This window comes from Mercenaria mercenaria, chromosome 2 (assembly GCF_021730395.1).
Source record: "Mercenaria mercenaria strain notata chromosome 2, MADL_Memer_1, whole genome shotgun sequence".
In the NCBI taxonomy this organism is placed as follows: Eukaryota; Metazoa; Mollusca; class Bivalvia; order Venerida; family Veneridae; genus Mercenaria; species Mercenaria mercenaria.
The window spans coordinates 52,143,237-52,168,787 of NC_069362.1; the positions used below are offsets into that span (position 1 = coordinate 52,143,237).

General features: G+C 35.5%; 2 protein-coding genes across 3 annotated transcripts in view; one reads left to right on the forward strand and one right to left on the reverse strand.

Moving 5' to 3' along the window:
• The window catches only part of LOC128546125 (uncharacterized), a 31,702-nt gene extending 25,495 nt beyond the window's left edge, over positions 1–6,207 (reverse strand). The window contains exon 1 of the mRNA XM_053525883.1: positions 5,467–6,207. Within this exon, the coding sequence (XP_053381858.1) occupies positions 5,467–5,760 (294 nt within the window). The 5' untranslated portion in view covers positions 5,761–6,207. The remainder of the gene's footprint in view (positions 1–5,466) is intronic.
• Positions 6,208–6,458: 251 nt separating this feature from the next.
• The window catches only part of LOC123563964 (DNA polymerase subunit gamma-2, mitochondrial-like), a 72,295-nt gene continuing 53,202 nt past the window's right edge, over positions 6,459–25,551 (forward strand). Inside the window, exon 1 of one of the 2 annotated variants that reach the window (XR_008369807.1) lies at positions 6,459–6,534. Coding sequence is in view for 1 of the 2 variants with exons in the window: in XM_045357163.2 (XP_045213098.2) it covers positions 6,516–6,534 (19 nt within the window). In the remaining variant the exon portion in view is untranslated. The remainder of the gene's footprint in view (positions 6,535–25,551) is intronic. The other variant, XM_045357163.2, reaches the window with a different exon arrangement.

Below are 25,551 nucleotides of genomic sequence, written 5' to 3' on the forward strand. Positions count from 1 at the left end.
TTTACAAAATATATACATTTAAGATACTTTTCGTTCAAATTGCTTGAATCCGGTATATACTGGTGTAATTTATACAGGTGCTCCAGGTCTGCACTGAGTCACAGTCTTACTTTTTTCCTGTATAAATGAAGTTCTTGTCAGCCATTAATGTCGGGAGAGACTGTTACCCCTCTCCCTACTCCTTACAGTTGGGGTAGGGGTGGGGATCTGCTCCCATACCCTGTTCAGACAAAAACCTTAGACCTGAGAGATAATTATGTTGTTCCTTTCACTGAATGAGAGCTGTCACAGGAGACAGCGTGCTCGAATATTCCGATGCTGGATAGTGAAACTGGGCACATCACATAGTATCAAATGTATTTAGTAATAACAGAGATAAAGAAGTGTATCAAAATATTAAATTTATAAGTATAAAAGGGACATAATTCATGGAAAATTTCTGCAAATGTAATGCACCATGACAATGATTGTGTCATATCATGTGGCTAATAATAATGTGGAGCAACTATTTGAAGTCTGAATCAAATAAGTGAGATAGAGCAGAAGTGCATCACAACTTGAACCTGAAATTCTAGTAAAAATAGCATTTTGGTGTCAGCATCACGAACATTGTGACATAAAGATGCAAATGGCCATATGGAACAACCATTTTAAGTGTGAATAAAATCCATTTGGTAATAACAGAAAAACAGTAAAAAAAGCACCAAAATTAAACTGAAATTCTAAGTAAAAAGGGGGACATAAGTCACTAACTATTTGTGCCAGAATTATGGACCTTGCGTCATATGATGAGGATGACAATGTGGAAGAACAATTTTAAGTCTGAATCATATTCAATAAGTAATAACAAAGACAAAGTGAAAGTGCACCAACATTAACCTGAAATTCTAAGTAAAAATGGATATAATTCACTAAATATTGGTGCCAGAGTTATGGCCCCTGTTTCATATGATGTGGGTGATGATATACTACAACTATTTTAAGTTTGAATCAAATCCGTTTAGTAAAAACAGCTAAAGAGTGAAAGTGCATCAAAACTTTAACTTGACATTTTATGTAAAAAAGTGGCATAATTCATGAAATGTGAGTGCTAGAGTTATGACCTTTGTGTCATATGATGAAGGTGTTGATGTTGTCAAACAATTGTGAATCAAATCCCTTCTGTAATAAAAGAGATATATAGTGAAAATGCATCAAAATTTACCTAAAATTCTAAGTAAAAAGTGGGCATGATTCATGACAAATTGGTGCCAGAGTTATAGACCTTGTGTCATATGATGTGGATGATGATGCGGAACAACTATTTTACGTTTGAATCAAATCCATTTAGTAACAACTGAGATAGAATGAAAGTGCACCAAAACTAAAACTTGAAATTCAAAGTAAAAAGGTGGATAATTCATAAAATATTGGTGCAAGAGTTATGGCCCTTGTGCCAGATGATGTAGGTGATGATGAGGAATAACTATTATAAGTTTGAAGCAAATCCATCAAGTAATTAAAGAGGTAAAGAGAAAAAAGAGAAAGTGCATCAAAACTTTAACCAAGGTGTGGACGTGGAAGGACGCCGACGCAAGTAGGATAACTCTCCATATACTTCGTATAGTCTGGCTAAAAATAATACATAATAAACAAGCCAATCAGGTGAAGTAAGAATAAGCATATTTTCAAGAACAGATCTGACTTATATCATTTTTAATGCAGTATTCTATTACAGTGGAAAGAATGTTTTTGTTTTTTAATTGTTGAATTGTTTTTCAGGAAAAGTTTTGATAGGGTTGCCATCCGCAACCAACTTGCTCCAACTTTAACCTATAACTTTAACCCCAGGGTTTTTCTTGCATTAAAAGGAAAGGGCCCTGGGCTTGTTATTTTGGGTAGAAAAGTGCTGGGTACTAGGGCAAATGGGGGTGAAATTTCTCATGTGAAAAAATGGGATGATTTTAAAGACATTTTCTGAGGATAAGAAGCCTACTAATGGCCCTTGCTGAAGAAAAAAGCCATCTTACATACCGGTATGGCTTTCTTTGGATCAACTGTACTTATAAGAAGCCTGAACATGATATGAACTGTGCTCAAATGCTACAGAAACCCCTAGGCAATACATGTGTATGAAAAGAGCATAATTACTGAAATAATAAATCTTGCTATGATTTGACAGGTGAAGACAAAGCAATTACTTGTACTTGTTCAAGTGACAACCAAATGATAGTGTTTAATGCATTAATAATCGAAACAACTATCATATCATCTTCATTAGTCAGCCATCATAAAATGGTAATAATTTCCAAGTAACCTGTTAAAGTCATTGCTAAATAAATTATGTACCTTAGGTATTCTTTAATTATGTCTCCCCCAGAAGACATATTGTTTTTGCCCTGTCCGTCCGTCCGTCCTTCCGTCCGTCCGTCCGTACGTCACACTTCATTTCCGAGCAATAACTGGAGAACCATTTCACCTAGAACCTTCAAACTTCATAGGGTTGTAGGGCTGCTGGAGTAGACGACCCCTATTGTTTTTGGGGTCACTCCATCAAAGGTCAAGGTCACAGGGGCCTGAACATTGAAAACCATTTCCGATCAATAACTAGAGAACCACTTGACCCAGAATGTTGAAACTTCATAGGATGATTGGTCATGAAGAGTAGATGACCCCTATTGATTTTGGGGTCACTCCGTCAAAGGTCAAGGTCACAGGGGCCTGAACATTGAAAACCATTTCCGATCAATAACTAGACAACCACTTGACCCAGAATGTTGAAACTTCATAGGATGATTGATCATGAAGAGTAGATGCCCCTATTGATTTTGTCACAGGGGCCTGAACATTGAAAACCATTTCCGATCAATAACTAGAGAACCACTTTACCCCGAATGTTGAAACTTCATAGGATGATTGGTCATGAAGAGTAGATGACCCCTATTGATTTTGGGGTCACTCCGTCAAAGGTCAAGGTCACAGGGGCCTGAACATGGAAAACCATATCCGATCAATAACTAGACAACCACTTGACCCAGAATGTTGAAACTTCATAGGATGATTGTACATGCAAAGTAGATGACCCCTATCGATTTTGAAGTCACTCCATTAAAGGTCAAGGTCACGGGCCTGAACATTGAAAACCATTTCCGGTCAATAACTTGAGAACCACTTGACCCAGAATGTTGAAACTATATAGAATGATTGGTCATGCAGAGTAGATGACCCCTAACGATTTTGGGGTCACTCTGTGAAAGGTCAAGGTCACAGGGCCCCGAACATTGAAAACCATTTCCGGTCAGTAACTTGAGAACCACTTGACCCAGAATGATGAAACTTCATAGGATGATTGGTCATGCAGAGTAGATGACCCCTAACGATTTTAGGGTCACTCTGTTAAAGGTCAAGGCCACAGGGGCCTGAACATGGAAAACCATTTCCAATCAATAACTTGAGAACCTCTCGACCCAGAATGTTGAAACTTCATAGGATGATTGTTCATGCAGAGTTAATGACCCCTATTGTTTTTGGGGTCACTCCATTAAAGGTCAAGGTCACAGGGGCCTGAACATTGATAACCAGTTCCGATCAATAACTTGAGAACCACTTGACCCAGAATGTTGAAACTTCATAGGATGATTGAACATGCAGAGTAGATGACCCCTATTGATTTTGGGGTCAGTCTGTTAAAGGTCAAGGTCACAGTGGCCTGTTCATGTAAAATCATTTTTTGGAAATAACTTGAGAACCACTTGACCTACAATGTTGAAACTTAATAGGATGATTGGACATGCAGAGTAGATGACCCCTATTTATTTTGAGGTCACTTGATCAAAGGTCAAGGTCACAGGAGCCTGAACAGTGACTTGAGAACCACTAGGTCAAGAGTGTTGAAATTTAGCGGGATGACTGGACATGCCAAGTAGATGATCCCTATTGCAGCCAACCATCAGTGTCTCTTTGACTTTCGATCCTGACCCCTATTGACTTCTTGCCTATAGGACTTTGCATTGGGGGAGACATGCGCTTTTTTACAAAAGCATTTTCTAGTTCAAACTGTTGAAGGCAAACATCAGTACACTGAGAACTGCAAACATCTATATCTTTGTCATTATTTATGCATATTTGGCAAAGCAAAAACAAAATATATTTAATATTGTCTTAGAAACTTAGGTGTTTATATGATATGTTAAATTGCCAATAAATAACAGCAGTAGACTTCTGAGTTTTTTTTTCTATGATTTTGATATTTTATATATATAAATCATACACACTGGCTTAATCATGCTAATCACTACTTAACCCTTAGTCCGCTGGCGGCAAGTGATTCTGCCTTTGCGACCAGTGCAGACCAAGGCCAGCTTGCACATCCGTGCAATCTGATTATGGTCTGCATTGTTCGCCATTCACTCAGTATCTTTTTGGTAAGCACCCCTATAAACAGTTAATGGTACTGTCCAAATTGAAAAATGGGCAAGTTCATAATAGAAATTATTAATTTAGCAGGGTAAGGGTTAAGAAACATTAAAACAAACCTTTCCCCTAAGTACACTTTGTGCTAATTAATTTCTATGTGCATAAAGCATAAAATAAAGGTTTTTAACAGAAATTAATTAAAAACACTTGTTAAAAACTATTTCATTATATTCTCTGTCACAACCTTTCAGCCCAGGGTGTTTATCAAGCCATAAGCACAATATTTAGATTACATATTTTGCAACCTTTTCTGGCTAACAAATATATACCATTTATATTACTTTAATTTGACTCATGGAAGTAAGTACATTAATATATAAACAATACAAGTGCCAAAACAATGAGGATGGTGGGGGTTCTACAATCTTTAAAAAAAAAAAAAATACCAAACAGGATACGTAGAATCCCTTAATTAGACTAAAAAAATATGTATGGGCATGAAGGTTAGCTCTCTATATACTTTTAAGTCAAGCTAAAAATGACCTAGCCGGCACAATTGGTGCAGTGAATTTATAAACAAGCAAAAATTCATGCTGTCTCCAGATACAACCCATCAATATATGAATTTAAATGCTGTCAGTTGTAATGGTAATATAATGACCACTTAAAATGCTGAAGTTGAACTGCAGGCCATGAAATTGTAATTAACCTTGCAATTTGAACTTTGGAAAATGCACAAAATTATATTTGATCAGTGTCTTGTAACTTGTATAAAGAACTACCTTTGGTCAAGGCCAAAAATACTGAGAGAGAGATTTTTTTTACTATAACGATATAGAGGGTATAATTACATATAATTAACATATAAAGATATATTTCCTTTATTTTGAACATGAATTATTAACTACTTTACATTTAAATTAAGAAGATTCAAACTGAAAATTAGTCCTGTTTTGACATGTTAATAACAATTTTGACAATAAAAGATAAAAAAAAAAAAATTCATTAATTATTATTACTGTATAGATCTATTATCATAGAAGAGAAGACAATAATAGATTTCATATATACCTCAAGTTGTATTCCAAAGAGATCACAATTAGGTTCAAGCCCTGGACTCTCCTCCTGGTCTTCTCTGTCTGAAAGTCGGATAGCTGGATCAGAGTGTGACCTGTCCAGAATCCGGTGACATTTTCTGTGTTCTGGTGAGGTATCTGGGGTAACCACTGGTGAAATGGGGTGGCTTTGATTGTATGTAATTTTTGTACACATGCATAAAGTACTATTCTCTGTGTCCATTGAAATATCACTGAAACTGTATGAACTGGAAGAACTTGAATCCTCCATGTTTTGTAAACACAACATCAACTATCCCCGTTATAATAATCATTAATCACTCATAGCACTGCTCAGATCGAATCACACTGTCTCTGTTTCCTATAAATTTCTGCAATAAACCGCTAATGAACTTTCTGTGTTCAGGTAACACTAACATTATAAAACATGACACACCTGTGTAATTCTGTTCCTTGCACTTGCAGACGATGAAAATTATCAATTTGACTTCTAATCACTAAACTGTAACTTAAAAAAACGCATGATGAACTGTACAATATGTAGAACTGCTTCACAAATACTATATCTAGTCGTTCTGATAATGACAGTATCTGATAACAATCGATTAACTAATGAAACATATCACATTGACACCTTTGTCGCACCTGTCATCTCCGCCCACTTTGCACGATTCTCGCGGAAAATACGGAATAAACCTTTTAATACATGTGGGTAAATTATGAAATATAGCATATTACTACTACAAAACTATGGCTTGGAAATAAAGTAAATGAAATACATAACTACTATTTTCAATATGAGATAATACTAGTAAGAGCACTATCAAAGGGCGATATGCGGTTCCCTATCAAATCATTGATAAAGCTCTTCCACCCCCTTGGTTTAAATGAGACAATCCATCTAGACTGGGTATCATTATCAAATTTCTCCTGGTTATAAGGAAGCATTTTAAATGTCTTTCGTAGTGTGCGTTCGACTGATCTAGATTACTACGTCTATTCTCAGTCTAAAAATGGCTGCCCCCATGTAGGCATGAAATATGTATGAATGTTGTCTGTTGTGGTGAGTTCTTTATTGTACGAAATAAGGCGATGCATATTCGACGGGAATCTTTCAAGCAGGCAGTATGCCAACATCATACATGCCATAATTTTTCAGGACATTTCCGGGATTCTGAGTTCAAATTTCCGGGATTTTTACCCTTTGTCCGGGACATACACCGTGACATTAGTATGCGTCTGTTTCATGCATAAATATCATAAAATTACATGTAGTTTCCGGAGATAACCATTGTTCACTCGCTTAGGAATAATTTGCTGCAAATGTCGTCTAGCTTTCTAAGGGAGGTAAATAGGGTAATTCACGTCTATAGTTCGGCACGTGAATTGGTTGCGTGCCCGAGGTGAACAGACTTAGGAGACTTGCGAAGAATTAACCTGGTCATCGTGATTTAGAATCCAACTTATTTGGTAATATGAAAGTAGGTGCTACCTAAAAGGCAGAGCTCCCATGAAAAATCACCAGTGCCCGTTAAAAATCAAAGGAGTGGTGCTGGAATTATCTGGAATTATGGATTCGTTTAGGAAGTTTATGTTCTTCAGATCTATTAAAATTATTAATGATAATTCATGATTTCTGTAGGCATGTTTTAGACTGCATCAAGATTAATTCTCGACATGTGAAAACTCTACAAATATTCTGTATATAATCAAAAGAAAGTTTGGTATAGATTAACATCTGCACCAAGATAAAGAAAAAAAACGTATTTGAATAATTTCTGTTATTCTTTTTAAAACGCACTGCATCAACAATTTTACATAACTTATTATCATACTGGAAACCAGTCACAAAATGATAACTGCTTCAAATTGAAAAGCTTGAACTTTGAAAATTTCAAACCTAACAGAATCTCATTAGGCCAATAGCCAAAGGAATTCTGTGTCTTTGCGTGTGAATGTTGGGCAATGAGGACTTACAGTAATGTAAAAAGTTAATGTTCCAATTCCAAATTTAATTACAATAGACTTTAGTTATACAATATTTTCAAAACTCATAATAATACAAAAAAATGAAATAAAAAATAAAAATTAAAAAACGATCTGGGCCAGGTGAGATTCGAACTCACGACCTCTGGATTACAACGCGAACTCGCTAACCACTACACCATTGTGGAGTTATGACGTCATGAGACAAACATAAGTATATATAACTAAGTTCAGTAATGGCAGCGTGACGAAAGTCGTTTCAAAATGAAAATATTTTGTTTTATTTCTTTTTTTCTTCGTAGAAAATGTATTTAGCATTTATTTCTTATTATCAAACGCTCATTTGCATTTTCAGTGCTCCAGCTAGGATTAAAAAAGGGCAGGGTGCTGGCACTGAAAAGGGCACTTCTGGGGTGGTGGTCGGTCCGGGACCGTGCTCCCCCGGGAAAAAAATATAACTGGTCCATGCATACAGTGCATTTTAACATACTTTAGGCATGGAATTTGGCATAATTTAGGCATGTTTTTTGGCACACTTTAGGTATGGTCTTTTAATAGGCTATGTCTGTCATCTCTAATGCACCTATTTATTAACTAAAAATTCTGCTGTTTGTATTTTACTTGGCATTGATTTTCAACTTGTAACATTTCTTTGTAATTGCATACTGAATAACAATGTCTATGTGTTTAGGCCTATTTTACTTGTTACAATTTCAGTACACATCTTCTCAAGGCTACTTGATATTTATAAATTTATACCTGTAACATATTATATACAGAAAATAAAGTTTAAACTTCCACTTAAATAAATGAAATCGGGCAAAGTTTTTAACTTACAACAGTCTAAAAGCAAGTTTAGCACTTGTAATAGACATATTCCGGGTATCCAAAATTTTATATCCGGATATGGTTACACTTTTTTCTAAAAGTCGTCGAATGTCCAGTTTAAACAACATTTTTGAAAAAATATTATGATGCAAAGACAGTTTAACAGCATTTCACAGTATCTGACATTAAAGTGTACCCTGTCATTACATCTTAGTAAACTAATTTCAAAGAAATCTTCATGAAAAATCGGCAATTTCACATAGCAGACGACAACTTACTTTCGATTTCAAAAACTTGTAAAACGATAAAATCAAAATATTTTCCTATTTAAATTTGATTGTGATCGATTTTTATTAATTACATATAAATGTCTGTTGTCTGGACTTAAGTTTCAGTTGTGTATAAAGGGGTATTTACGACTATATTACCGAAAACGAAAGTACACTTTGACAGGTGGCGCGAAATGATAATGATTTCAGACTGGTTTGCAAACTGTTTTAACACTAAGGTTCAATGATTTTAATGCTAGTGGAGCAGTCTAAAATATCATGGTCTGCCTCGGGCACGATTACAGCAGGTAATTGTTTAATTGTTTGCCAATTATGTCAATGCCCCCCGGCGTGTATCACTCGATAAAAAGGGGGCAGTAAAGCAGTGTATTATAATCACTGAGGCAAAAAAGGGAAGTTTGGCTAAAAAAAAAGAAATGAATGGTTGTAAAACGGGCAGGGTGCCTGGCGGGGCAACAGGGCGGAACGAATTTCGGAACGGGCGATGCGCCCTGCTGTAAATAGCTAGCTGGAGCACTGATTTTTATTCAATATTCAAAGCAGTAAGCGAGACGCTTTTGTCAACCGTAAACAGTAAGCGTCTACTGACGTCTTTACTGATTAATTACTATGTGCATAGTGTACTTGAAAAAATCCGAACAACACCGATTCCAAAAAGTACCACAAATTTTCAACTCGATAGTATACACAGTTAGATCTCTCTATTCATTTTCTTTTTCATACGTTTAACCGTAATGCGACGCTATCGGCGCCGCTTTGCGGCGCCAGTAGCTCTGCTATCATTTTAAAGCTTAAACGTTTATCTAATCATTAATAAAATGAAATCCTCAAAGGAATAAAATAAATCTTGTAGATAAAATTGATATAAGATATTTCGGGTTGGGTAAATTTTCATGGATCGGTCGGCAAAGGCATTCAATAGTCAAAATTTTAATTTAGAATATGTGTGACAATAGATCTACATTTTAAAAGATTACAACCTTTTAAAATAATTATCGTTTAATTGACCATATTCAGCCATTTCTTCCATAAAGGCTGCATGTAGCTTCACCGCGTACGTGCTAAAAACAACGAGATTTTCGGTTATTGTTCCTAATATTAAATTATCATAAAACTGTTATTGATTGCATAATTCTGTCAATTCATGATCAGGGTCATCAAAATAGCCGACTGTAAATTAATCTGGGTCATCAAAAGATCGCGGGGCGCGTTCAATATGAGTGTTGATTGGAGCTGGCTTAATCAACATGTGTCCCGCTCGAGGGCATGAAACTGATACCGGATAATTAGGAATAAACAATGTGACATCGGGGACTGTTTATTGTGTTTTATTAATGTAAAATTGAACAATTTATAGACCAAAAAAACTAGTTTTTTGGGGGGTTATTTTTGTTTTCTGTATTTTTAATTTTCCGGGACATTTCAACACTGTCCGGGACACCGGGACGAGTATGTCATTTCCGGGACAATCCGGGACGTATGACATGTATGGCCAACATACATGCAAGTGCGTTTTAAACCTGAATTTACTACTCTTCATACAGTGGTTTAGCCTGAGTTTAGGCATGAAGGTAAGGCCAAAAAAAATATGTGTGGTTCAGGTAACATTGCCAAAAAAAAAAAAAAAATAGGGCAGTTGAGCTCCAGATAAGCTGCGTATTTACGCAATTAAAATTGCAGAAAACCCAATTGAATTCATACAGTGTGTGTACTGAAACGCAAGTTAATTTCCTAATACCCAATTCATGAAATATCGCTTGCGTATCGCATTTTCCTTATTACTAGAACGGATACAAGACTTTAACGCTGGATTTAACTGACTGGTTATACGTTACCGCAGAACAGGTTGCAATTTATCAGAAAAATCACAGGACCATTCAATCGGCTGATCGGTGTTATTTGGACGCTTTGTAAACAATTTTACGCCGATAAAATGTAAAAGAGGTCGCAGAAAAAACATTGTTGCAGCACAAACAAACAAATTAGTGGGGTATTTTGCTGTTCAACAATGATAGTTATCTGATTGTGACGATGTAGTGTCACCAATACTGGATGACATCTTTTGGGAGAATGCATATTGCGGTGACCACATCATTCGGGATACTGTGGATGAACTGATCTCCGACTGCATTAAAGGTGAAAAAGAAAACAGCAGTATGGAACATTCATTACAGTTTTAAATACATGTTTGTATCAAACATTGAAGGGCGCCATTAAAGTACTTAGGTACTTAGTAAATCCTGTCTAATGATCAGGGATCAGCCTAGGTCAAAATTTTAGGGAGAAGTGACTTCTCCCTCCACAGAATTTAGGGAGAAGTTGAGAAATTTAAGGAGAAGAATCGGCATAGCATTCAGTTTCTTGCCTGTATATATCCGCTTTCTGTGGGTCTAGCTGTAACTTATAAACAGTAATTATTTAAGGAAATTGATTCTTGCATTACCATTTTCATGAATTTCTAAATAAAGTATAAACTTAGCTATGAAAAAGTCGCCTTTAAATTTTAATCCGAAATTTACATGTCCGAAATTCGTAAATTTAACAGGTGCACGATCAAAACGGCGTGAAAATTTTCATTAATGTTTCGATTCTCGTACTTTTATAATGCCCGATTTTTGCACCAACTTGTTCAGATTTATACATTTAATTTATTTATTTATTATTTTTTTCGAAAATAATACCAAACTCGTAGTTAATGGCGATCTTTTTACAATATTTTGTACGGCAGTTCTGACGTCCGCGAAATCATTTTTTATCCACAGTACCCGAGCCCTTCATTTACAGAAATTGACCGTAATTATGGTAATTGAAATAATTTTTGAAGTAATCTTTAATAAAATGAAAGAATAATATACAATTGTTGCATAAAGTCATGTTCTCGTTAAGTTTATCGGCTTTTTACACGCCGATTGAAAATTTTCCAAATGGCGGCGGCTTACAATATTATTGATTGACACCGTTAGATATTAACGCTACGATTGGCTGAAGTTTGACAGGCGAGTAGGCGGGGTTGACTATGGATTTATCGATAATTTAATCTAGAATATGCATCAAGTTTTGCAACTTTAAGTAAACAGATAATAACTCGCTGAAAAACTCGGCGATTTGGATTTCGCCCGGAGGCGATAATTAGGCGAAGTGGCCGACTTTAAAGCAACGATATCGCTCAAATCGCCTTGTAGGCTGATCCCTGATGATATATACCATGTATACTGTAAGCAAAAATACTCATTTGTTAGTGCGAGATTCGTAAAATACCCAATTGGTTTTAGCAAATACCCAGTTACTTCTGAAAAGGCTGGGTAATGATATTATTTTTACCCAATTCAAATTTCCAATACCCAATTCAGACAAAAAGTGATGGGTAAATACCCAATTGCACCAAAAGCTTATCTGGAGCTCTGTAGGGCAGGTAGATCTAGATAGGAAATTTTTTTTTTTTTTTTTGGAAAAGCCATGTATCAGACTTCAGGAAGGTTGGAAAAAATGGCCAGACATTTGGTCCAGCAATGCCTAAAAATCTGCCGGACCGAAGAAAATGTCAGTGTACTGCATATGTTGCTTTTCTCCATCATATTCAAGCCAGGTGTGATTTTTAGTCCATTTCTTGTTAAATGTTCAGTACAAGATACAAGAAACTTTATTTAACGTCGGATATGAAATTAACAATTAACATTAGCTTAAAGCTATTTCCCGACAAACAAATGATATAGTAATAATAAAATAAAATGAAAAAATAAAACAGCTGTAAAAAAAAAAAACGCACATTCATAAAAGAGCAAGGGAAGTAACTCTGTAACAGTACATATACATTACTGACTTTGTTACTCCCCTTCAAAGCAAAATTCAGTTTAAACATACATGCTGAAAAGAGGGATACAAAATAAATAAGCAAAATGAAAATTTAGTTAATTACAAATAAGTAGATGACATATGGGTATTGTGGCAAGTGTAAAACAAAAACCCTATCAAAGTAAGTGTCCCAAAAAACTACCGAAAGAAAAGTGTAGATTTGGGAAAAGGGGTCATTCACTTCACCACACCCATATCTGTCATCTACCCTAGGTCACATTCATATCATTTTACCTCGACTGGCTATGCCAGCGGTACGGCCACTCCACACGCGCTGAAGCTACACCAGACGAGGAAAAAAGAAGCAAACAAGTTAAAACATAAAAAAAACCCACAAAATTACAGTACATATTTACATGAAATTAACTAAACTAAGACAAACTAAGTGAGGAGCACATTATTAATAATAGGCTTTTAAAGCACATGCAAACTAATACTAGGGAAATTAAACTAAAACTATAATATGCAACTTAAGAAATTAAAAAAAAAAAAAAATGAGGCATGAAGAATATAATACAGAAAAAAAAAGTAAAACCTGTGGGAAAGCTGCTGATCTTCACCTAGGCCTAAAATCTGCCATAAAAGTAACTATAAAAAAACTGATTAGCAAAACTAACACAAAAGTGTGACAAATAAGATGAGATTAAGAACAGATATCTCCTCAAATCAGATTTGTGAAGAACTGATCAGCAACTTTCTCACAGAGAGTCATCTTTACATAATATGTGATGACAGCAGCATTTTTAAAACAAGCAGAGAAAAAAAAATGAAAACATAGTTTGAACAAAGGCTATGAACTAAATACACAAAACAAATTATGCACTCAAGACAAAGCATGATAGAGAGAGAAAAAAAAGCAAACAAAAAACAAAGCAAACAAAAACAGAGCAAGAAACAAAGCAAGCAGGACAACAGCGCATACAACAAGCAAACATACAGCAAACACTCATTGACACATGGCACATTTACATTTGGGGCCAGTGCAGGTGCGGACCAGTCTGACAAAGTCTTTGTACCTATCTATGGTTCTCATGTCATTTGGCAGACTGTTCCACACCCTGACGGCCTCAAACCTAAATGAGTTTCTTCCATACCTTGATGTCCTTACTTGTGGCACTTCTAGAACATTTTCATACCTGAAATCATAATTAGAAGATTTTAATTTTACAACCCTCTTATTTGTAAACAACTATAAAACACAAAATAAAAATGTCAATATCATTTTTTCTATGTTGCCTCAAGTAAACGGATTTAAAGAGACAGAATTCATACTTCAACATTGAAAAAATAAGGTCGAATGCTGTGTTTCTGTTTTGAATTTTGCTAACTCCATTTAAAAATAACCTTAGGAGTAATAGGACAGACGTAAAACCTACCAAAATTTCTTCCACAATATATAAGCTAAGACTGAAAGCAAAATAGAGAACTTTCACCGTGTGTAACTCAATATTTTTAAAGATGTGTAACTCTACCCCTTCTGTTTAAGTAGTAAATTCACTTTGAACACCAAGAAATCGCTTATAAGATTCATCTTTTTCCATTTTTGTACAAGAAATCAATAATAAGTCTTGAAAGAAGTAAAAACTTACTAGAAAAAAAGAAAATAAGGGGAAAAAAAATTTGGTCCCAGCAGGGCTTGAACCTACGCCCCCCTAAGAATTGCTGTCAAAGTAGGTTTATTGTAGGAATTGAATACTCTTCAAAATGGAGGTTCTCTATCAGTGATCTAATAACTTAATATTGATTATCTACTTGCATCTGCTTTTGTGTCAAGTTTTATTGCAGCATCCATGACAGTTATGGTGTAGCACATTACTTACAGTGATTGCACAAATATTTAAGCCAATCAAAAGCTTCGTAACAAGTATCATCAGGGTGCATGTACCACGTGACTTTTTCGCTAATCTGGGGTGCCAAAAACATGGCGGATACCTCGGTAAAAATGACATTTTCTTAAATATCTTTTCAGGAACCTGTTCAAATAAAAGGAAACATAGATGAGTGCCGTTTCATATGAAAATCCGACATTCGGCTACAAGTTTTTTGTTTCTAAGTCCGTTTGTTTTCTCTAAAAGTGCAACCGCGCAACTGAAGTGAACAAATTTGATGATGTTAAGACGGGGGACATTTTCGCAAATTCAGTAGATAAACCCTTTAAGAGGCCGTAAAAGACTATTTTGCGACACGGATATTTGTACGAGTATTGTCTTGACATATACACTTTAAGAAATTACAAATTAAGAGCCTTCAGTAGCTTCCGAGTCCGGATTTATCAAACTGCTAAGCAGGGGTCCGTTTTTCTTGATGCTAAGACGGGGGCGTGATTTAATGATTTGGTAATGGAAGTCTTTTGTATTTCATTAACCCGCTTCATTTAAGTTTTTCCATGTTTACACTGTTTACTATAAGAAAAATCCCGTTGTATGTATGTTAAAATTCAAATGGTCATGACAAATGAAAGCTTTTACAGACTGTGAACTGTGAAATTTTACCTAAGGTGAAATACTTAATTTGACTGATTTAATGAAAAATTCCACTCTATGGTGTCGGCCCGGTACAATTTCTCCTTTGCTGTATAGTAAAACAAGCACTTTTGGACATGGATTCAGCGGCGAATTTCACAACAATTTTACAGCATTGAGAGCTCTGTATTTCTGAAGATTAATAATGTCCTAGTCAATAAACCATAAAGAAACACTATCATCAACAATGAACTTCTTTGCTACATATCAAAGTATTCAGTCATTCCTTATGATTTCCAACCCACATCTGTCATGGCCGCCAGTCTGGAATAGTTTTTAATCCGTTCACACAGAAATGTAGTTCTGAAAAAAAAAACACGGACAAAACAACTGTTAAAGACATAGGAAATGACACAAAATGTTTAACAAGTCAAAGTAGAGATGGCTTCAAATCGGGAACTTCAAATTTCAAAGAACTGCTTCCTAGGATACAACGACCCGGAACTTCTTCAATACCTGGGTGACACCCCCATCTTAATAGTTTTATTACATTTCCAGGTAGGCTTTGGAAAAATAGTGTCTGTTTTTATCGCATTGGTTTTGTCTTCATTGTTTAAGTTAGTTTGCTTCCGAGTTTGGTTTAACTTTCGATAACTTTAGCTGAAACAGGTTATTAAAATGTTAACCGTTCTTACTTTTGCTTTGCTTCTTAAGACAGCCACTGAAAATGGTTGAGAATCTGCACAGCAATGTTAATCTCATTTTTTTTTCTTTTTAGATCATAATTGTGTGCTGTTTTTATCGCTTTTGTTGGAATATATATCTGAACTGCAGTTTGAAATAAATTATCATACTTTCAAAGCCTTAAGAATGTTATTTAGATACAAGTATTGAATTATCAGTCTTATTAGTCCAAATAATTGTACTCGAGAGTTAAATATCGTTATATTTTTTTGACTTGTTGATATCCATCTCTAGGTAGACAACGTAAAATATCAAAATGTAAAATCGGTCTACCCGAGGTCTCATTATTTAGACTACAGTCTTATGTGCCGGTAATTTCTTCACATGTGTTGTGAAATCATAGTAAATGTTCGAAGGTTAAAGTTTAAAGAACTTTTTTAAACCACTGAATTACAACAAAAGAAAACATAATTCAGAGCCAATATTTATCATAAAACACATTGCAGGTTTGATAGACGCAGTGATCATTTTGATACGTAATCATACTATAAAGAGGTCGACCACCTCAATTGTCGAGTTGTAAGATCTCTCTCACAGACGACCATGATTCGAAAGCCCGAAACCGACTATGTCTCTTATGAAAGAAAGTGGACATTTCTTTTAAGAAGATTTGAATATGGTGCCGGTTCTTCCCAGGCAACTACTTGGGCCATTTTACAGGCTCAGTAAAATGATATTCTGTGACCTGTAAAGGCTATTCGATACAACAAAATGAGAAGTTGGACACCAAAGCATACTGTATGGGAATGATAAAGGGTCATTGAAATACAGGACCAAAATGTCCACCCTTTACGGTCTCCTGCAAACCACGGCATATCAGCTGTGAAAGATGTAAAGTAATCCACGTTATAGTCAAAATTTCTAGAAGTAAAAAGGAGATGGACAAAATGTGCAATGCTTAATATATGCCAATGTAAGATCGTAATATACTACTAATAATATTATTAGTCTCACCGGGAAAGACCGATTGCCACAGTTATAAGGTCCAAGATTTCTGTCGCCTCTTTCTGGAAATAAAGCCACACAGAACGCTTTTTCTGGAATTATATGTCTTTCCACATTCCTGGCACACAAATGTCTGAAATGTAAATGCATTTTAGTACTACATTGATAATAAAATTTCATATTTTTTAAACCAAAAAGGACATTCCGAACAAAATGTCTTAAAATAAGATATCTGGAAATAACATACATTTTATGACCAACGAAACCAGTACAATTGCCGATTTCTTTTGACAACTGTTACTGACGCTCATGTCAGATGCGCAAATGTATTTCATTCGGCCGAAAAAAGAATTCAAAGTTAACGCGACTGAAATAGAATTAAATATAAACTGTTGCTTTTTCAAAAACTTAACAGTATTTGTTACAAAGGTTACAAAGAATGATCTAGACATGACATTTTAGTCGACCTAGAAATGTAGTACATAAAGTGAAAGGTGCATTTTCAATAAAATCAGTCAAATTAAGTACTAAGTAGTTCACCTTATGTAAAATTTCACAGTTTACACTCGGCGAAAAGCTTTCATTTGTCATGACCATTTGAGTTTTACTACACATATAACGAAATTTTTCTTACAGTAAGCAGTATAAACATGGGGAAAACTTAAAAGAAGTAGGTTAATGAAATACAAAAGACTTTCAATAACAAATCTTTAAATCAAGCCCCCGTCTTAGCATCAAGAAAAACGGACCCCTGCTTAGCAATTTGATAAATCCGGACTCGGAAGCTATTGAAGGCTTTAAATTTGTAATTTCTTAAAGTGTATATGTCAAGACAATACTCGTACAAATATCCATGTCGCAAAATAGTCTTTTACGGCCTCTTAAAGGATTTATCTATTGAATTTGCGAAAATGGCCCCCGTCTTAACATCATCAAATTTGTTCACTTCAGTTGCGCGGTTGCACTTCTAGAGAAAACGAACGGACTTTGAGACAGAAAACTTGTAGCCGAGTGTTGGATTTTCATATGAGACGGCACTCATCTATGTTTCCTTTTATTTGAACAGGTTGCTGAAAAGATATTTAAGAAAATGTTACCTTTATCGAGGAATCCGCCATGTTTTTTGGCACCCCAGATTAGCGAAAAAGTCACGTGGTACATGCACCGTGATCATGTAAGATGCGTCGAAATTGGTGTGTTAGAAAAAAGTATGGCCGACCACACTAGTTGTTGTTTACCTTTTGATTTCTGGCAGTCAGTTGTTTAGAATAAGATGTTATTGGTATGATTCAATGCATAAAAGGTTAGTGCACATGCAACATCTAATAGAGTCACGTATGTTACTGAATGAAAAAGCGCAGCCATACTGCCTGTTATGAGGTTGAAACTGGTGAGTCTGGAATACATAATATTGCAAGCGTCATAAGACTGACCAAAGCAAGCAAGCAACGGCCCCACGTTGGGCACCAAATTTCACAGGATGAAAAAAATGTGCAGTCAGTCTGGGGCTCGAACCCGGGACCCCTCACTTACAGGGCGAGTGCTCTGCCGACTGAGCTAACCGGCTGCCTGACACATCTTCTCCCCTAATGTAACTAACTCCGTACCGTGACATACACCCCCACAAATTGGAAATTCGTCCTCGAATTCCGGAGGTACATAATATTGCAAGCGTCGTAAGACTGACCAAGCAAACATGTGACACAATAATTCAGGTCTAAATACAAAATTTATCACCCTAAACCATGGAGGTAATATAGAGATGGAATGCGGACGGGATAATTGGTGATAATTATTTATTATACCACATGTTGTTCCTTGCTGAGCTCCTTTCAGAATCCTACGAGATATATCACCACAGTCACTTAATTATCACTATTTCACATGTAATTAACATAATCCTTTAAACACACTGTGCGGCACCGCGGTTTTATCGTAAATCAGCAGATGCATCAAAATTTCAACAAAACGGAAGTTGTGGGTGACATAATGCGCACGTGTCATATTTTGAAACTAATTAATACAAACAATGTGCATTGCGGGGGATTCATTGGTAGAATAAAATTAATGTACTACTACTTAATATTAAAGCATGTGTTTCTATGATATTGTAACTCTTCAGTTAGCTGTGACTTAGTAAAGTAAGTAAGCATTTACAGTTTTCTATGTAGTCATTTTAAACTAAATTCTTTTAAATTTGCTAAAATTTCCTAAAAAAATGTAGACAAGTTAAATTAAAGTCAAGGTATCAAATTTTCATTTACTGTGTATTAAAAACATGAGCAGTTGTGAGCATTGCATATTTTACATAATTGGTCTTGATTGCAAGTTTATATAAGTCATTCATATAACTATATTAAATCTTATTTATTTAAGTAGTTATTCAGTTACCAAACCCCTTCTTCGTGTATTTATCTATATATCTATTTATTTATTTGATTATTTAATTTATTTCGCAGATTTGAAGCTGGTGTGAAATCTCACTGTTAAATTGGAACATTTTTTCTACAATTTTGTCGCACGATCTGGAGGTCAGTGCCTGTAAAGATGCACATGTTTTTGTGGGGTTTTTTTTGTTGTTTTTAGCTCACCTGTCACAACGTGACAAGGTGAGCTTTTGTGATCGCGCGGTGTCAGTCGTCCGTCATCCGTCCGTCCGTGCGTCCGTCCGTGCGTCCGTAAACTTTTGCTTGTGACCACTCTAGAGGTCACATTTTTCATTGGATCTTTATGAAAGTTGGTCAGAATGTTCATCTTGATGATATCTAGGTCAAGTTCGAAACTGGGTCACGTGCCTTCAAAAACTAGGTCAGTAGGTCTAAAAATAGAAAAACCTTGTGACCTCTCTAGAGGCCATATATTTCAAAAGATCTTCATGAAAATTGGTCAGAATGTTCACCTTGATGATATCTAGGTTAAGTTCGAAACTGGGTCACGTGCCGTCAAAAACTAGGTCAGTAGGTCAAATAATAGAAAAACCTTGTGACCTCTCTAGAGGCCATATATTTCACAACATCTTCATGAAAATTGGTCAGAATGTTCACCTTGATGATATCTAGGTCAAATTCGAAACTGGGTCACGTGCCTTCAAAAACTAGGTCAGTAGGTCAAATAATAGAAAAACCTTGTGACCTCTCTAAAGGCAATATTTCTCATGGGATCTGGGATCTGTATGAAAGTTGGTCTGAATGTTCATCTTGATGATATCTAGGTCAAATTCGAAACTGGGTCACGTGCCATCAAAAACTAGGTCAGAAGGTCTAAAAATAGAAAAACCTTGTGACCTCTCTAGAGGCCATATTTTTCATGGGATCTGTATGAAAGTTGGTCTGAATGTTCATCTTGATGATATCTAGGTCAAGTTCGAAACTGGGTCACGTGCCTTCATAAACTAGGTCAGTAGGTCTAAAAATAGAAAAACCTTTTGACCTCTCTAGAGGCCATATATTTCACAAGATCTTCATGAAAATTGGTCAGAACGTTCACCTTGATGATATCTAGGTCAGGTTCGAAACTGGGTCACGTGCCGTCAAAAACTAGGTCAGTAGGTCAAATAATAGAAAAACCTTGTGACCTCTCTAAAGGCCATATTTTTCATGGGATCTGTATGAAAGTTGGTCTGAATGTTCATCTTGATGATATCTAGGTCAAGTTCGAAACTGGGTCACGTGCGGTCAAAAACTAGGTCAGCAGGTCTAAAAATAGAAAAACCTTGTGACCTCTCTAAAGGCCATATTTTTCATGGGATCTGTACGAAAAATGTTCATCTTGATGATATCTAGGTCAAGTTCGAAACTGGGTCACATGCCTTCAAAAACTAGGTCAGTAGGTCAAATAATAGAAAAACCTTGTGACCTCTCTAAAGGCCATATTTTTCATGGGATCTGTATGAAAATTGGTCTGAATATTGATCTTGATTATATCTAGGTCAAGTTCGAAACAGGGTCATGTGCGGACAAAAACTAGGTCAGCAGGTCTAAAAATAGAAAAACCTTGTGACCTCTCTAGAGGCCATACTTGTGAATGGATCTCCATTAAAATTGGTCAGAATGTTCACCTTGATGATATCTAGGTCAAGTTTGAAACTGGGTCACGTGCCTTAAAAAACTAGGTCAGTAGGTCAAATAATAAAAAAAAACTTGTGACCTCTCTAGAGGCCATACTTTTCATGGGATCTGTATGAAAGTTGGTCTGAATGTTCATCTTGATGATATCTAGGTCAAGTTTGAAACTGGGTCAACTGCGGTCAAAAACTAGGTCAGTAGGTCTAAAAATAGAAAAACCTTTTGACCTCTCTAGAGGCCATATTTTTCAATGGATCTTCATGAAAATTAATCTGAATGTTCACCTTGATGATATCTAGGTCTGTTTCGAAACTGGGTCATGTGCGGTCAAAAACTAGGCCAGTAGGTATAAAAATAGAAAAACCTTGTGACCTCTCTAGAGGCCATATTTTTCATGAGATCTTCATGAAAGTTAGTGAGAATGTTCACCTTGATGATATCTAGATAAAAGTAAAAACAGGGTCACATACCTTCGAAAACTAGGTCAATAGGTCAAATAATAGAAAAACCTTGTGACCTCTGTAGAGACCATATTTTTCAATGGATCTTCATGAAAATTGGTCAGAATTTTTATCTTGATAATATCTAGGTCAAGTTCAAAAGTGGGTCACATGAGCTCAAAAACTAGGTCACTATGTCAAATAATGACGTCATACTCAAAACTGGGTCATGTGGGAAGAGGTGAGCAATTCAGGACCATCATGGGCCTCTTGTTTAAAATATGTGCTTTGCATTTCACTTATTCGCCTAGAATGTACAAGCATATTGACAAGACAAGAAATGTTTTAATATCGATATACACTCTGTACTGCTAAAATTGGATTTGTAGGTCAGTAATATTACGTTATAACCTCATTTATTATAAAGTGAAATTTCGTTTTCATATCTTTTTGGTGATAATTATGACTGAAGTAATTGACGTACCGGTACTTAAAATGACAATATTACTGAAAATCAATATTGATGTTTAAAGTCTTTGTTAGATTTTTTGACGCGTGATTCCAGTTATTAACAGTTAATTGGTGTTGATTTTTGTGAAATTAATCGGCGGTTTGACGTTTGATTTGTGCTTGAATTTATGTTGATGACGGTTTAATTGTATAATTGTATTATTACCCTAACGATTGTTACATTTCTGTTTGAATTAATGTTTGTTGATGACGATTTTATTGAATTAATCGTATTATTACCATAACGGTTGTTTGATTCTGTTTGAATTTATGTTTGATGACAACGATTTAATTACATAAATCATATTATTACTGTAACGATTTACCGGTATGGCTGATCTTTAAATCTTAATAATTTGGGTAATTGAAGATAATTGTTTTGTCACAAAAAATAATAAATATATATTACAATTATGCTTTGTTTGTTTTATTTTTTCGAACTTATGTGAAAATCTTTTTGACAAATCAACGAGACTGTTACTAACTCTTATTGATTTTTCATTGTATTTAGCGTATGTTTGAAAACCTTTTCACCGAATTTTCCCTGTAATTATATGTTTATTAAGTAAATTTTGAAATATTCTGACCCATCCCTGAGAAAAATTTGCCAGCGTCAGAATGTGTATTTTAAGAGTCAGGTACTGAAAATATCGGAACATCACGATCCCATTATCGGACTATTCCGGCTGTTTATCGGGTCTCACTCGATAAACTTCGTAAGGAACAACATGATACGCGATTAACCCCTAGTTACTACTGATTGACAGGTACTTATCAGAGGATAACAAAGCCGCGGTGCCGCATAGTTTACCTTTGAAGTGCTTTCGTCCGCACTCCATCACTATATTAGGCCAAAATAAAAAATATTTGTGGTTCAGGTAACCCGACCGACCCTATTTTTTTACCGCCGACCCTAAGTCTTTTTATCGATTTTTGGAACGAAAATTGTTTGTGGTAACGAATTAGCATGGGACGAAAAATATCGAGTACGAATTGAAATGCTTTGAAGAAAGCTTCTATCGATAGATAAACCATCCGATATTTAGTAATACACAAAGACAATACACCAAGACAATATGCCAAGACAATATGCCAACATGTCAATATCATATTACACCTCGGGGCATAATTTAAAACTTCGCCGAGAGTTGCTAGAGTGTTCATTTATGCAAGAACGATTATCAGTTAATCTGATTTTCCAAACTTCGCCCGCCTACTTGTACGAAAGCAAATGAAACAACATATTAGTTGCGCGCTTCGGCTAAAGCTCCGCCCAATTTCTTGATGCGTTTTGCGCTTCGTCAGTAATGGTCGATCAGGAGAACGAAAATATAATATTACTGACCTACAAATCCAATTTTAGCAGTACAGAGTGTATATCGATATTAAAACATTTCTTGTCTTGTCAATATGCTTGTACATTCTAGGCGAATAAGTGAAATGCAAAGCACATATTTTAAAAAACAACAAAAAAAACTCCACAAAAACATGTGCATCTTTACAGGCACTGACCTCCAGATCGTGCGACAAAATTGTAGAAAAACTGTTCCAATTTAACAGTGAGATTTCACACCAGCTTCAAATCTGCGATATAAATTAAATAATCAAATAAATAAATAGATATATAGATAAATACACGAAGAAGGGGTTTGGTAACTGAATAACTACTTAAATAAATAAGATTTAATATAGTTATATGAATGACTTATATAAACTTGCAATCAAGACCAATTATGTAAAATATGCAATGCTCACAACTGCTCATGTTTTTAATACACAGTAAATGAAAATTTGATACCTTGACTTTAATTTAACTTGTCTACATTTTTTTAGGAAATTTTAGCAAATTTAAAAGAATTTAGTTTAAAATGACTACATAGAAAACTGTAAATGCTTACTTACTTTACTAAGTCACAGCTAACTGAAGAGTTACAATATCATAGAAACACATGCTTTAATATTAAGTAGTAGTACATTAATTTTATTCTACCAATGAATCCCCCGCCAATGCACATTGTTTGTATTAATTAGTTTCAAAATATGACACGTGCGCATTATGTCACCCACAACTTCCGTTTTGTTGAAATTTTGATGCATCTGCTGATTTACGATAAAACCGCGGTGCCGCACAGTGTGTTCAAAGGATTATGTTAATTACATGTGAAATAGTGATAATTAAGTGACTGTGGTGATATATCTCTAGGATTCTGAAAGGAGCTCAGCAAGAAACAACATGTGGTATAATAAATAATTATCACCAATTATCCCGTCCGCACTCCATCTCTATATTACCTCCATGGTTTAGGGTGATAAATTTTGTATTTAGACCTGAATTATTGTGTCACATGTTTGCTTGGTCAGTCTTACGACGCTTGCAATATTATGTACCTCCGGAATTCGAGGACGAATTTCCAATTTGTGGGGGTGTATGTCACGGTACGGAGTTAGTCACATTAGGGGAGAAGATGTGTCAGGCAGCCGGTTAGCTCAGTCGGTAGAGCACTCGCCCTGTAAGTGAGGGGTCCCGGGTTCGAGCCCCAGACTGACTGCACATTTTTTTCATCCTGTGAAATTTGGTGCCCAACGTGTGGCCGTTGCTTGCTTGCTTTGGTCAGTCTTATGACGCTTGCAATATTATGTATCCCAGACTCACCAGTTTCAATGCACATAACAGGCAGTATGGCTGCGCTTTTTCATTCAATAACATACGTGACTCTATTAGATGTTGCATGTGCACTAACCTTTTATGCATTGAATCATACCAATAACATCTTATTCTAAACAACTGACTGCCAGAAATCAAAAGGTAAACAACAACTAGTGTGGTCAGCCATACTTTCTTCTAACACACCAATTTCGACGCATCTTACATGATACTTGTTACGAAGCTTTTGATTGGCTTAAATATTTGTGCAATCACTGTAAGTAATGGGCTACACCATAACTGTCATGGATGCTGCAATAAAACTTGACACAAAAGCAGATGCAAGTAGATAATCAATATTATAAGGCCAAATGATATAAATAAATCTGAAAACATTTAAACATTCATGAACAAAAGGGGCTAAGAACATAAACAGTCACTCTGCTTTTTTAGCTCGACTATTCGAAGAATAAGTAGAGCTATCCTACTCACCACGGCGTCAGCGTCGGCGTCACACCTTGGGTTAAGTTTTTCGTACCAGTCCACATTTTGACAAAGTCTTTTGAGATAAAGCTTTGAAACTTTCAACACTTGTTTACCATCACCATGGCCAGTTATAGGCAAGAGTACATAACTCCATCAAGGATTTTGGCTGAATTATGGCCCCTTTTGACTTAGAAATCTTGGTTAAGTTTTTCGTACCAGTTCATATTTTGACAAAGTCTTTTGAGATAAAGCTTTGAAACTTTCAACACTTGTTTACCATCACCATGTCCAGTTATAGGCAAGAGCACATAAGTCCATCAATGATTTTGGCTGAATTATGGCCCTTTTTGACTTAGAAATCTGGGTTAATGTTTCGTACCAGTTAATATTTTGATAAAGTCTTTTGAGATAAAGCTTTGAAACTTTAAACACCTGTTTACCATCACCATATCCAGTTATAGGCAAGAGTACATAACTCCATCAAGGATTTTGGCTGAATTATGGCCCCTTTTGACTTAGAAATCTTGATTAAGTTTTCTGTACCAGTTCATATTTTTTGTAAAGTGTTTGACATATGGCTTTGAAACTTTTATCACTTGTTAAGTATAATAGTCTCTATCTGTAGGAAAGAGTACATAACTCTGTCATCTATTTTGGCTGAATTATGGCCCTTTCTGGACTTCAAAATTGGTTCTGTTTTCATACAAGTCCACATTTTGTCAAAACTATTTGACATATGGCTTTTAAACTTTGAACACTTGTTTATCATTATGATTTCCATCTGTAGGCAAGAGTACATAACTATTTTGACTGAATTTTGGCCCTTTTT